The sequence below is a fragment of the Salarias fasciatus genome, chromosome 16 (genome assembly GCF_902148845.1).
Source record: "Salarias fasciatus chromosome 16, fSalaFa1.1, whole genome shotgun sequence".
NCBI classification, from domain to species: Eukaryota; Metazoa; Chordata; class Actinopteri; order Blenniiformes; family Blenniidae; genus Salarias; species Salarias fasciatus.
Window position 1 is genome coordinate 24,943,770 of NC_043760.1, and position 14,997 is coordinate 24,958,766.

General features: G+C 44.0%; 1 protein-coding gene across 1 annotated transcript in view; it reads right to left on the reverse strand.

Annotated features, from left to right (window-relative positions):
* The window catches only part of gpm6bb (glycoprotein M6Bb), a 28,322-nt gene extending 14,202 nt beyond the window's left edge, over positions 1-14,120 (reverse strand). Inside the window, exon 1 of the mRNA XM_030111160.1 lies at positions 13,979-14,120. Within this exon, the coding sequence (XP_029967020.1) occupies positions 13,979-13,982 (4 nt within the window). The 5' untranslated portion in view covers positions 13,983-14,120. The remainder of the gene's footprint in view (positions 1-13,978) is intronic.
* Positions 14,121-14,997: the final 877 nt, after the last annotated feature.

Here is a 14,997-nt window from a genome sequence, read left to right on the forward strand (position 1 = left end):
ATTTAATCCCAATCTGCCTCACAAAGTCGCCGCTCGGCTCTAAATCACAGCTCCTTAGCAAAGGCGCAGGCGTTCTGTCAGTGAGGATTTTATCCCGACCGAAAACTTAATTTATTTTGTCTGCAGTCACTATTTCGGGATTGAGTTTTTAAGGTGAAGGTGGACTCTCCTTTCAGTCACACACAAAATGTTTGACCTTATTCAGCCCAGCCGGCCTCAGAAACTCAAGCAGCACCATGAATAGCAATCTGGGGAAAAGCCGTCTCTGGTGAGAACGGGAGAGTGGGATTGTGGGTGAAAACCACTCTGCAGAAAGCCTTCGGGCACACAATCACCTTTGTCTATTTCCCCATCTGACCACTGGCCAAAAGTGGGGGAGCGTGCACGCTGTGGGGCGGTGGCGGTGGCGGTGTTGTGAGGGCGAACCCTTCATCTCTTGATTTGCACCATATGCCCTCGTACTCCTGCAGCATACATTAACAACCTCTGAGCGCGCTCTCCTCTCCATCTGGAGGCTTCTCAGTCACAAGGAGGGCACGTGAAACAACGTCAGATCTGCATTTCCTTGAACAGGAAGTAAAGCGTCCTCTGGCCTTTTTTACATAAAATACAGGAAGCAGCGGGAGAAAGAGAGAATTGTAATGACTGAGTGTAGAGAATAAACCAAAATAAGCGATCGCTTTGAGCCAGAAAAGCTCATAGAGTGAGAACCAACTTGTGCGACATGAAGCCACGGGGAAAGATGGAAGAGAGGAGATGAGCAGAGAAACAGACAGTCCGGGAGACGGGGAGGAAGGTTTTGGCCGTGTTTGTTTGGCAACAGCAGGCCGGGGAGCCCCAGGGGCATGCTAATGAGAGAAGAGGCCTTTCAGCAGAGGGGAGATGGGGGGGATAGAGGGGGGGGGGGGGCGCTGTTGAAGTGGAGCTGGAGTGCAATGGGGGCTTCTCACGGATACCAGACCTCAGAGGGAGGGGGGGGGGGGGGGGGGGGGGAATCAGCAGGGGAGGGGAGCCTCAGGGGTCAGGGAAGTGAACTTAGCGGGGATCCCACAACAACAAATGCCGCACTAATCTTCGAGCCATTTTACACTCAGCCCCGAAAAAATCCAGGAGAGCCAGCGAGAGTCAGGACTTTGGTCCAATAGTGGAGGTGATAGCTGCTTGAACTTTGCAACCGTGAGCTTATTCATTCATCTGTGTTCATGATCGTCATGTGAAATGAACTAGCAGCTGAAGAAAAGGATCACATGTGGGAGATTATGAACCGGACTGAAGCATTTTCACCTTGAATCACCGAAGGCGCTCATGTTAGTTAGTTGCACTAAAATCAAAACCAAAACAGTGATTCATCTGCAAACCTCGGGAAAATAAAAAAAGTCAACAAAATGTTTACTGCACTCGTGTGAAGGCAAATTCAAAGCATGTGATCAGGCTTGATCAAAATGTGTTTTTGATTTTTTAAAAAAAACTACTCTGATGGTGGTTCAGATGAGACGGAGCTAGTTAAAAAAATATTACTGCTTTCCTCGTCTTGTTTTTGATACAAATAAACAAAGGAATCTCAGTTATATTACCTCCAAAGCTCATGTCCATGAAATACTTGAACTGCAAACTTCCTGGGAAAAGTGATTAATTATATGGATGAAAAACTGCTGCAACATATTTCAGAAACTCAGCATGACTGCTGTTTATTGGTGGATAGTTTTCATAGTTGTGGTCCAACAGAAAATAGTTATTTTGGTTCATATGAGGTTTGTTCATTGGCAAGACTGCGTTCTCTCTAGAACTGAATAGAATAGAACACAATCTTTTTTTTTATCAGTAGTTTTTCATAACATAGTATGAAGTCAATATATATCAAGATAAAAATGTATGCAATAAAAAAAAGTCATTAAAATAGTGATTTAGGCATGTATCAGACAAAATATGTCTGCTCTGATAACAAAGGGAAATAACTATTTTTTCAAATATTTTGGGTCTGCTTCAATCATTCAGAGAGTCTCTATTGCCTATTCTCATTTGTTTTGGGAAGGAAGCCTCAAAGATTAACTGGATTTGATCATTTAACATGGAAAACTGTGTTTTTGAGTTTGTGCACTTTTAAAAAAGTTCAGCCCCAAATCGTCAGGAATACGTTTTACGCATATCTTTGGACAATGTTTGTTCCCACAGTTAGGAATGTACCTAACGTTAACTCCACCGCTTTAATAAATGTTAGTCAATGGAGCATTAATGGCAATTTAAGGGCGACTCATTACATGAAGTAGCACCCGGTGAATGAAGCACACCGAATGAATATAAAACAAGACACTGATTGGACTGAGATTTACCGGAGTCCTGACAGCCCGAGTGGCTGTGGGAATAAACATGTGAATGTCGGACCCGACGCCTGAGTGCCGCACGCTCAGACTGAAGGTTGAAGGCAGCGCCACTCCCCTACTCCAGGACACAATCTGAATGATGATGAAGCTCACACAAATGAGGGAGGTTTCATTGTGGGTCAACCTTTCAAGCTGTGAGACCGGGGGCCCTCGGTGCTCCTCGGTGCTCGGTCACCCGTGAGGACCTGCACCCTGCCTGGCTCATACTGAAGAGGCAGTTCTCAGGGAACAGCTCTGCGCCCGTGCAGGCTCAAACGCCGCGCTAACCCGCCGGCTAACAGCCTCAGAAAGCAGGATCACGCCACAATATAGGGAGGCGAGGCAAGAAAAGAAGGGTCACTGAGCTAGCTGTGAAGGTCTGCAGCTGTTCGTAATGAGAAAAGTGGTCAAAACCAGAAATCAAACCGAAAACTTTGAGACACAGAAGAGAAAAACTCCCAACTTTCTGTCTTGGAGCTTGAGTTTCTTGTAAACATTGCTTGGTCAATTTGTTGCAGAGAGCTTCATGGTAGTTTCCTTCTGTTGCATTCCAGTGACATTACTGACCTAGTTTTAAAATGCCAACCCTCCCCTCTTTATGCGTCAGTCTGTCCACTATGTCCACATTCATGTTTGGGATAAATCCAGGCTATCGATTGGTTTACAGGAGCGCCGCACAACAAACCCATTACTCAGATCTATTCGTTTGCTGACCTATTTTTCTGTCGGCCTGCTGAAGAGCAAATGGTTTACAAACTGTCACAGACCGGTGCAGAAGCAATTTAGCATATTGTTTGTTGGAAAATGCAACTATAATCAACGTTACTTCGAGTAATATGTCCCGAACTCGCATTAGAAGTATGGCTGCTGCTGCATTATGATGAATAAATGACCCAGTTTCATCTATATTCAGCCGAAAAACAATGAAAAACTTACATGTTTCTATGGAAAAAAATGAACAGTCATTATTGGAACAAATTTGTGGAGTCAGAAGGGAAACCACAGTGTTCTGGCTCATAATGAGCCTCGCTCTTCCTTCTGGCTCCATCAGAAAAGCTACAAATCCAAGAAAAATCCCTTTCCTCTCTCTGACCTCTCTGTGTACAGAGCAGAGCAAAAACAATACACTCAGCAGAGGTTAAAAGGCATTTAATTACTTTATAGTGTCAGACTGGAGTGTTTTATTTTCATTGCAGTCTGTAAAGATAGCAGCTCCAAAGATAACACCGAGCTGCAGCAAACAATGGTTTCTTTCCCCATTCAGCCTCTGATCATTTTACCAATCCCAGAAGTCTTTGAGTCAGAAAAAAAGGTGGATTAGGTTGAATTGTTTGACCACCAGTTTTGAATGTACATAAATAAAATACACCCAAGAATTTCCTTTTAAAACACTGAGCGGGAGCTGAAAAGGACGTGCAGCAATGTTTAAAACTGATCGCTGAACCAGATGTTACTAAACGTGAGTTTTGATTCTCTGTGACCAGACCTTACCCCAAAAAAATGATAACAGCTAGGAGCGATTCCTCCATTTATTAGTGGTGTAAAGTGTCGTCAAATTGACCAACACATTCCTCCTCTTACTGAGGAATCCCTCCAACCACACAGGAGATGAAGAGGCTACACAAATACACATCGTTTTTGCAGCATGGTACCAAAAACCCTGCTCTCCTATTAGATTTCAGCCTCCTTTAACAGACAAACTGCGTTTTGTGGCGTCTGCAGCTGGACACTTCCCAGTCTTTTATTTAACTCTGGTGTTAGTTTACCAGTATTTGATCAAATAATATCTAAAGTATCTGATTCAGCACTTCTCTGATTGCATGTTTGTGTTACTACCATGTTCATTCTGGAAACAGAGCAGCACTCGCTCAGGGACGCCTGGCAGCCATGTTTTTCCTCCTAAAATGACTTCACAGGCTCGGCTATCTGGCACTTCCACAGCCACTGTGGTTTTGGCTCAGCGGCGTTGGAGGCACACATGCTTTGTATTATCCAGGATTTCCAACTTACAGAAAGTTGGACGCTTGACCCTTTGACTTGGTCGGACAGAAAACAAGCGTCGCATCTCAACCTGAAGAATCACGCAGTTTCAGCCTGAAGGCAGAAGAGTAACTGAGAGAAAGGAAACAGAATGTGTTGCTCACGGCAGCCGAACTTATCGACACCATGTTCTGGCCACAAACCTATATTCTATGTTAAGAATATTTTAATGATGCATCTGGTCAAGAGCAGTCTTCGCCGTATATTTGTGGTCTGCCTCAGTTTGATTACAAAGCCAATCAACCAGCAAGAGGAACTGTAAGGAGACACCTCTCTGTTATCCACTCACGGTAATGCTGCATAACAACCTCATGTCTGCTCAATCAATACTCTGACAATACAGTCTGAAGTGGTGGAAAATAATGACAGTATCAAGCCTTTGCTGGGATATTTATTACAAAAAATTACAGGTTCGAATAGCACGTTTCTACGGTTGATGGGATGGCAGCAGCAGTCCAGCATCTGCTGTGTTTTGGCTGAACTACATCCTTCTTCAGAGAGTTTGAGAATAAAAAAACAAAAAAAGAGCTGTTACATGAAACACTAACATGCAGAATGGAAAATACATTAGTTAAGAAAAAAAAGGTGTTCGACATGAAGCAAAGTTGGCTTTAGTGGGCTGGCACTTTGGAAGTTCAAAGCATCAACAGAGGAGACATTTAGTATGAAAAATGAGAAACGGTTAAGAAATTCAATCAGTATGAAATTCAAGATCTGCAACCTGCACAGATATTGGGTGTAGCTGCAGTGTCACGTTGATCGTTGCAACATTTTCTGCACCTTATTGGTTGAAAGGAGTCGTGGGTTACGGCGGTCCTCAAACGGCGAGGTGTGGCGAGACGGCGGAGGTGAAATCACATCTTTGACAGCGTCAAAACATCGTCTCAGGCTGTCTTTGGCCGTCAGCCATTCGAGCCTGACAGTGATTTCCACCGTCCAGCTCCAACTGTCCCACATAAGAACAATGTGTTTCAGCCACAAGAGATATCACCACAAATCCAAAATGGCTAATATTTCTACTGCTTTATGGTCTCCACCAATGATTTGTGAGATAGTCTGATTCCTTGCTGGTGAATTGTCAAAAATTAAAGTGTGGCTGAGCTGAAACGGACAGGCAAAAGCCTCTGAGCAATAAGTAATTCATGTAGATCTACTTTACAGCTGCTTGATAGAATTCACCATTTACAATGTAACATGGATTTTTAAAGTGCTGCAGGCCACAAATTTAATTTGTCCGCCCTCACTTTATTCAACGTTCAGTCCGTCACATGCATAATGATTTGAAAGTGGAGCCACCCATCAGACACTTCTACACCTCGCTTCCCCCGAGGCCTTTTAAAATGTATTAATGCCCATTAAACTGCAGTCAGATTATAAATAAGTCCCACAGGACCTCAGTTAGAGGTGTTAATCCTTTAAATACAATACCTATCACTGTAAGCGTTTTTATATTTAGCCTCTCATAAGCTGAGATACCATTACTGTCACTTCAGTGGGTTGACGGCAATTTTAACATGATAAACATTTAGTAGGTTGATGCAATGAATTCGTAAGCATAATTCATGTCAACTGATGGAACACCTGCAACTTCCTGATAGTAGTATACAAACCGAAAACTATGCATAAAGCGCCACATAGAACAAAGTGATGGCAATGATCCCATCATCTAAAACAGCAGAAGTAGTGTGAAAATAAGGGATCTTGGATTTTTATGCGTCACACGCCATATGTCCACCTCAGCCTTGTGTGGATCTCAGACTTTCTCACACTCCAGCTGCTCGCACGTCAAACGACGCTGCGGCCGGAGACTTTCATTTTCCTACTTGTTGCGCAGTGCGAGCATGTGAACAGCCACACAATGGAGACATAATGAAGCGCCGAGATGCGAGGACGGCGGACCAGACTCCCCAGCTAATCTCAGGGCCGCTTCCCATGAGAAGCCCCCCCCCCCCCCCACCCTCCCCCGTGTCTCCCCCAGCTGTTGGTAGATCTCTCCCTGCGTCACTCCCGCCAATCCCATTGTCCTCCGCCTCATGCTGCCAACCTCTCACCCTTGACCTGAGACTTTACCCCCTTTCAGACCCTCCATTGCTGTTCCCCTCAACCCTTCATTAGGTGGGGCCTCCTCCTTTCAGCCGGTCAGACCCTCTATGTCAGGATTCGGCGTCAGCGCTATGACAACGGGCCGATCGCTTTAATTCCATTGTTGAGCGTCGCTCCTCCCGTGTCTCAGAGCCGAGCGTCCCGGGGCCGGATCCTGGGAGGACGTGAGAGTCGAACACAGCCTGAACCTGACACTCCTACCCACGTGGACGCGCTCTTTCACCTCTGACTCGCGATGAGGGCTAAGTGCCGCAAAACAAAGTGGGGAACAAACTACGACGCTGGAAAATAAAGATGGACGCTAATCTCCAGCCTGGTCGACCTCTGTGAGAGTGGGTCAGTCCATTACTTTATTGCTTTTAGCACTGATATGCAGCCCTCCAGCAGAACATACTAATATTCTGTCCATCAAATTCCACATTTCTACTGTGCCAAGTGCCAAGTGGGACCCATTTATGGTCCCATCTGATGTGAAGAAGCACTCTCCGTCATTATCACTGTCTAAACATTGACACTGTCATGGATGGATGCTGTGCACACTCCACAGTTCAAATAATTCAAAATATATGCCTCTTCAGATGGAAATGTGAACAAAAACAAACATTGCTTCACTAATTTGCCACAAATCCTTTTGCTCTTCCATTTTTACTATTTTGTGCTTACAAGGAAAGAGCACTTTGGCCACCGGAATATATTTGAAAGTCATTTGCATAATTTTAAGTGTTCGGCAACAGGGGAATTTCTTACAGTGTTTCATTGGATATGCAAGTTTATGTGCACCAGCTGGAATCCGGACAAGCTTCTCGAACACCATATATCACACTGAAATGACTGAATATCATGGAAAATGCATTAGCATCAGTTTTTTTCAAAGATGTTTCCACATCCTGCTGTATGGCCCGATTCAGAGAATGATGTGTGAGAAAATAAATGCTGAAATCTGAAGAATAAAAAAAGGTTCAACCAACTAAATCTTACATGTTTTATTCTTGACAACAAACACAAGTCAGGCTCGGGGAGTTGAGGCTAATGTCACATATCATGTGGCAACTTCTGATTAAAAGGACACACTTCTGTGTGTAAATCGAATCCTTCGCACATTTTTCCCCACACAGATCAGATCATGGCGTCTTCACTTTCAGAAAGCTTGCTGCGTGCATTCTGAATGCTTTGCACCTATTATCAGCTGCAGCCACTGAACTGTTACAGGACTGTTTTCCCATACAGTGGAGGCCAAAAGCTAAAACGACTGACGAGACCTCTCAGTGGTGCAGCTCCAACATTCGTGCTGCTAACGGAGCTCTGCTCTGCTCTGGTCTGCTCTGGTCTGCGTGTGGTTGTGAGGTCAAGCTGTTTTTCAGACAGAAACATCTGGGATTTCCTCTCCCCTGAAGCTGCAGTGAGCTGGTATTTTCCTCTTTCCCCCCATGTACCTAGTAAACCTGCGCTGAGCGACACAAGCGCCCCAAAAAGCCATGAAATGTGTAAACGGCAAACACTCAGTGGTGAACTCCACAGTGAATAATTACCCCGAATCAAGCGTTCGGCTATTTAGTTCAATTGAAATTCATCCTCTCAAACCCCCAAACAGTCCCCAAACAGCCTCCCTGAAAATTCTCCCCGAGCTATTGGGTTTCCTGCAGCTGTCGCTCTCTAAAAAGCTCGGCGATTGCAGATTTTCATCTGCTTGGCAGAGAGTGCCTCTTCCTGCCTATCCAGCCTTTTCTCTTGAGGATAATAAGCAGACAATGCAAACTCTCACTCGGAAAAGGGTTTTTTCTTTTTCTCGGTCAGGAAAATGATTCCTGGCAGCAGGGAATGACTCGTCTAAGTTGCATGTGGCTCCACGTCACGACAACATGAGCGGAGAGAGGAGTCATGTGCCTTCACCGCATCTTAGAAGAGAAACACAACCAGCTTTGATTATAAGGATTCACAAGATTTTCCTCTCCTGACAGCGCCATCACAAACTTTAAGATTTTATACATAATTCTTAATGCAGAGGCAATGAAACAGCGATAAGGGGTTAGAGGGGTATTCATTTAAATTCCTGTTTGATTCACCCTGAGAGCAGCGTTTGGCTGCTTCCCAGCAGTCCCGGGCAGTCTGGCACGGCTCTTCATACGGGGAACACTTCTCATTGGTGCGCTGGGGTACCCCAGATGCTTTTGTCTTACGGTTGTTTAGCAGCTGCGTAAAAGCGCCGGGGACAAAGACCTATCTGTGGAGGGTTGAATACACTCAGTGGGCACAAGGCCAACTGCTCAATCCGATCGGCTCCCACAGCTGAAAGGCGAACTAATACATTCTGCTCTCACTTCTGACAGATGATCTTACAGGAAAATTAGCCGGAGCCCCTTTTTTTTTTTTTTTTTTTTTTCTCACTTCACCGAAGTAGTTTTACATCTGACCTGCTGTCACATCCAGCTCCAAAATAAATGAATGGAGTTTTTTTTATAAACCCAAAAAACAATACTGGCACTTTGGTCTTTTTTATATATGGATAAAAAAGATGTTGGAAAGACTCTCACCTCTGACAACAAAGCTAAGAAGAAAATATATAAAATGGGGCCATCTGTGACGACTCCCATGTGTTTCTAAAGGAAATACTTGTGTGCATCTTTTTTTTTTCACCTTCTATGTCTAAACCTTTCAGATCTGAAAAGGCAGGAGGGACTTTAAGATCAAGCAAGTGCTATTCAGACACCTGTTGATTAGCCTATTGTTGATAATATAACTTATTTGGCTATGTTGTGAAAGGACCTGCAATCACACTGAAACCATAGTGTAGAGAACTTGGTAACTTTGCAAGAATCCACACGGTTGGGATCTTCCAGACATCCAGGTCGGTGCGGTGTGTCATCGGACTGCAATCTAAAAGCAAACTGTTTATCGCTGCTCCAAATACCTGAGCCCCATTTTGGGGTGAAAAGGAATAGATCATGGCTTGACAAGTGTTTGGTTTGAGGCCTAAACGCACTTAAAACCCGATTCAGACCAAAAACAGCTCTGCATTTACAGGATACAAAGAATTGATACAAAGAAGTTTCAGCATTTAGAAGGGAATAGTTAATTTTAGGTTTTATGGGGTAACCATTTGAGATCAATCAGTCAATAACAATAATATTTCTAACTGATTTCTTGAACTATTGCATGCCCTCTAAAGTGTGTTTAGCTATACACGTCAAATGAGCATCCAGGAAAAGCCTGTAATACTGTCTAAGAGAACATTGAAGTGTTTTAAATCAGGGTAAACATGGCAGAATATGATGCTCCAGAGGTTTTTTTACATCTTCGAGAAAGTTTTCTCTGAAATCTAACAGTCTTCTCTGGCAAAGCTGGTGACAAATGATTCCCCTGCCAGTACAGGAAGCTGTTAAATGCCCAACAAATCAGTCCTAAGTGGTCAAAATTCAACAACTGGTAAATAATGGTATAATGCAATACTTCAGCCATAAGCACAATCACCAATATTGTAAAACTTGATAAATCTTATCCTGAATGTGTTTACCAAAATAATCAGACTTATAACAGAATAGTAACGACTGTAAAGTGAATGCAAAATTATAATGTTTATCTATATTGCATGGATTTCAATGTGAAAGCGGAGAACGATCTTCAAGTATGCATATTTCTGAAATACTTAATGCAACTACTGCTCTACTCTACTCTGTAGATGTGTGATTGGCCTTTATGAAAGTCGCCTCAATATCACTTTAGAGTGAAATGTTCATCACTATAATCACAAATTCAAATATGAAGCTATTCTGATTTGAGCCACAGAGTGGTGGGATTGCAGGTCTCTGTGCTCGAGGCGTTTAATTTCATGTACAACAATTACAACCATCAGTCACCTTTCAGCACGGTTTGTATTGTATTTGGTCACCCAGGACTGACACAGAAAACATGGAATCAGGTCACTGTGGCCAAACATTATTGACGATTATTGACTTGCTCATGTGATGAGAGAAAATGCATCAAAGCACGTACAGTGGGGGAGTTTTTGTTTTTCCACCCTTTTGGAAAACCGTGGTCGACCAATGTGATGCGGTGTGGTTTACTGCGGAAAGCATAAAACACTGCACTCATCAAATGCCTGCTGGATCAACATGTAAACATCAATCAGCTGCAGTGTCTGCTTCCTCCAGCCGGCTGTAGCCCATGGGCCTTCTGGAACAGTCATCTGACTGCGAACAAAACACAGAGATAGACTGCTGCTCCTCTAGATAAAATCGTCCCCTGAAAGTTGTAAACATAAAAGCAAGAATAATTAGTTTATGTCTGCATGTTTCAATTTAAGCCTAATGATGTGAGTGGTGTTTTTCTCAACTTTCATATTTTATCCAACGCCAGACTTGAGCTGCTTGTAAAGAGACCCAGAGAGAGACGGAGCCGGGACGAGCGGGAGATGAATAAAGTCTTGATTGAACTGAAGAGGTTTCTTTCTTTTGAGCTGCAACAAGGGATTCTATGGGCCTCATCTGCTGCAGCGTTACCAAAGATGCACTGCCAAATGGAGAGGAGCCCAGAAATCATGTAACGATGACAGCAACTGCCTCATTATGGAGGATCCGCTGTAATTAATCACTGCTAACCCAAGACGAAAAGCAATTTAGGAATTATTGATGGTGACATCGAAATGTGGGACGGGTCGTAGAAGATTTCAGACTCAGGGAGGCATCTCCTGGAGCTAACAAGACCGGGCTTTCATCTACACAAACAACACAACAGCAAAGTTCAGTTTTGTTTCCCAGAACCCACAGCGACTCCTTCACGCAGCCCCGGTCTCTCCTGAATGTCTTGTGAAGAGAAGCATCGGCCCAGGAGTTTACCCCGGGGCAGAATAACCACGAGTCGACGAAAAAGACGGGGAATTATCGGCCCTTCTGTTACGGCTCGACCGCTGGTGACAAGTTGTTGATCGCAGCAGCTCAAAAACACTCCTCCTGGCGCAGCATTAGCAGTCACGGGTCTTTTCCTCCCCTCAGACTCAGGATGAGGGGTCACGGCACACAGAGTTCACGCCGCCGCCTGTGACAGTGATCGGCGCTGATATGTAACTGGACACTTTCCAGACGTCCTTCTTCAGATGCGCGATAGCAAAGAGCAGCGGACGCATGTGGAGGACATGTCCCCCGTGTGTTTAGCTCATCAAAACCCAGATCCTGAGCTCGCTCTATCGCAAATTCTTGCTCTGTGCACACACGTTACACAAGTCAGCGCTATCCCGGCCAGAGAATGACAGCAATGTATTTGATTAAGAGCTTATTCAAAACTTTGCAGTTTTTATCTCCACTTGTCTTGGCTTACTCAAACGCTGTGACGTAACGCTAGATTGTGGATTTAACATTGAGAACCTTTTCCGTAAGACCACAGTGGATGAAAAACACTCCAATAATAATAAAAAAAAAAGGTTAAAGAGTTTCCCTTAGGAAAAAATTGTTCTGTTCATTCAACACACTGCTCATAATCATATTAAAGTGCCTGTATTGGAATGGCTGGATCATGTTTCATTAAAGGTTAAGCACTTCATTAAAATTTATTCAAGAGAGGAGTACAAAAAAAATAGCAGAAATGCAAAGATCAGTGTTATTTTTCTGTTCTAGTGAAGACAATCAAGAAAACCACCTTCTTAAACACAGCTCTTTCTCCTCAGACGTTTGGTTTCTGGTGAATTGTGGGTTCAGCTGAAACCTCAGCTATACTGTCTGGTTAGTTATCGAGGGGGCTGTGCCAGCTGAGCGCTGGCCTTGGGGGTAATTGTTTCAGAACACCAAGAACTTAACAAGACATTTGTGGAAAATGACTTGTCTCTGTCTGAATTGAGTTCGGGAGACTTGAAGCCAAGTATCCTCCCACAGCCTTCACACGGGCCAAAGCGCTGTTAAATCATCTGGGGCAAGGACAGAAAAGACTCTCTCTGAAAAACACTTGGCCCCTCAGCGAGGTGAAGGTCGCCATAAAATCAAACCAGACATAAGTTGCACAAACTCTGAGTGACACCTTCCTTCAGAGCTTCGCACACAATAAGCTCCGGGATGTTTCGCTCATTTTGGGCTGATGCATATTAAATGCTTTTTTTAAGACACTGCACACGCAAACACAAGAAGTCATCAGAGTACAGCATAGAGCTGTTTTTATTTTCTGATAAGAGACCTTCACAACAGCTAACAAGCCGATAAATCCCTCTCCTCGTGTGCACAACAGACTCTTGTATTATTATTTTTTTCTAAAAATGGCCAGAGAGAATGTCTGAATATAAAATGGGAGCATTAGGGAGTGGACAAAGCACAAGGGTTGATTGCCATGCAGAGTTATATCCTGGATGAGACAGTGAATGAGGGTCTGTGGGGAATTAGTTCACAGGGCATCCGCTATGAAACTTGCAATTCAGTGAACTTCTCTCCCTACATTAAGAGCCACTGAAGTCACACAAAGAAGCGGCTCCAAATTAGGAGCACAAAGACGCTTCTGTGAGAGCTTCAGAGCGAATTAATGAGCATTGATACACATTCTCACACAGTGTTCTTCCCCGGCCTCAGCTGCACCGTGACAAACAACACAAGCTACTAAATGCTGCCCAAACTCCATCTGGTTGCTCAAAATCGAAGAATTACAGTTATTAGCATAACTAATGTCATTTGACTGTTTGATATCTCACCATGGAGAGGATTTGGTACAGAGTTGTTGTTTTTTTAGCCTTCAAGTCATGAGAGAAGTTCCTAAACACAGTCCCACAACATGACTCTTCCCATCAGTCCCCCACCCCCAGGTAGGACGCACAGATGGCCAACACTTGGGACTAATTTAAAGATGGGACAGTCTCAGCTTCAGCCCTTCAGACTTTGCAATTATATGACACATGCAGCATGCCTCAGCCATGAAGCATCTGACAAAAACAAGATGCTGCTTCCAGCGCCTCATTCGAAGCATGCAGAGCAGTTTGACTATTTAAAAACAATACAATCACAACAATCAAACTCCAAAACAACAACATGATCAATCGGCTCAGAGTAGTAAAGCTCATTACAAGTTAATTGTTGTTGCAAATAGTGAAAAGATTCCAAATGAAATGTTTGAAAGTTGCAGGAGAGAGGCTGAAGGCAGCATGCTGATCCGGTTTAACACCTCGGGCAGAGTTGACTGCAGGATCCCTGATAGACTTAGTCCCACTAATCGCTTTCCTCAACTTGCTCCAGCAGGCTGCTCTAATGCCGATTCTCATGAAACCGGGTCAGGCAACACAGCCTGAACGCTTCGAAGACAATACAATCACTTGAAAAAAATAGAAGAAGAAAATAAATTTAATTTCGTTGGATTTAAACAATCGGCGCGCCCCGAAAGTTGGAGCCAAGCGTGACCGTGTTGTTGTTCCATTCAGACACAAAAAGGCAACAGTCGTGAACCTCTTTCAGCAACAACAACAGAAAAAAAGAAAGAAAGAAAGAAAGCGAGCTTTAGCTTGTAAAACTCACCCATTTTGTTTTCCCCCTGAAGAGTGTGGAGTTGTCGCTGTCAGCTGGAAGTTGAGCCCCGGCTCCTCTGATGCTGCGTCCTGGGATGCGCGCGGTCCGCCTGGCTGCTGCAGCTCTGCGCGCGCGCTGCCTGCGTCCCTCCGGAGCGCCCGGTGACGTCACCGCACAGGGATTACTGACGGGAGGACTCACCCCCCCCCCCCCCCTCCCCCCCCTCCCCACAGCAACAAGTTGCACCTGGTTACAGAGGCGTTCCAAGGGGAAAGTCAAAATGCAACCAGCAGACACTTCTGTACATCCCATTACTGTCTTCTTCCAGTCTGAGGATCTTCACAGACAATCTCACTTACTGTGCAAATAAATCAATCTTACACTGTGTATGATGATATATTTATTTATATAGCATCTCTAGTACAGAAAATGCACCTCAAAGTGATTCACAGCTTTACAAGGAGAGACACAAATACATTAAAATCCAGTAACACTGGTTAATAGAGAGGACACCGAGAAGGAAAATCCTGAAGAAAAAAAGAAAAACAGAACAGAAGTTCACAATTTAAGATCTTCTGTTAAAAACGAATAAACCACACTGAACAAATATATATAGACCGGGACAATGTGACATATTTTTTAATGAAAGTGTCTCTCTATACTATTCTCCCTCTTTCCATTTTCTCCTTTTTTCCCTCCTTACAGGGACCAAGCCCAGAGAGGCAAGGGTCTTAATGTCCTTCTAGCTTTCTCTGTTTCTTTAAGTTCACGGCCTTATGGATAAGCGTGCTTCATTTATGAACATGTTTCACAGAAGCTCCATTAGGAAGATTCCCAACCCATTGTCATTTTCTTAAATTGCATCACTGATTTTGATGATATAGATCAAAGGTCTTCCGTCTCTTAGAGCTTCTGCTTCTTTGACTCGCTTCCCTTTGATAAGAAGAGGCTCCACGAGGGGGAATCTTACCATATTGTCACCGATTCAGACGGCTCAGTGATATTGTCATTGATGTGGACCGTTGCTG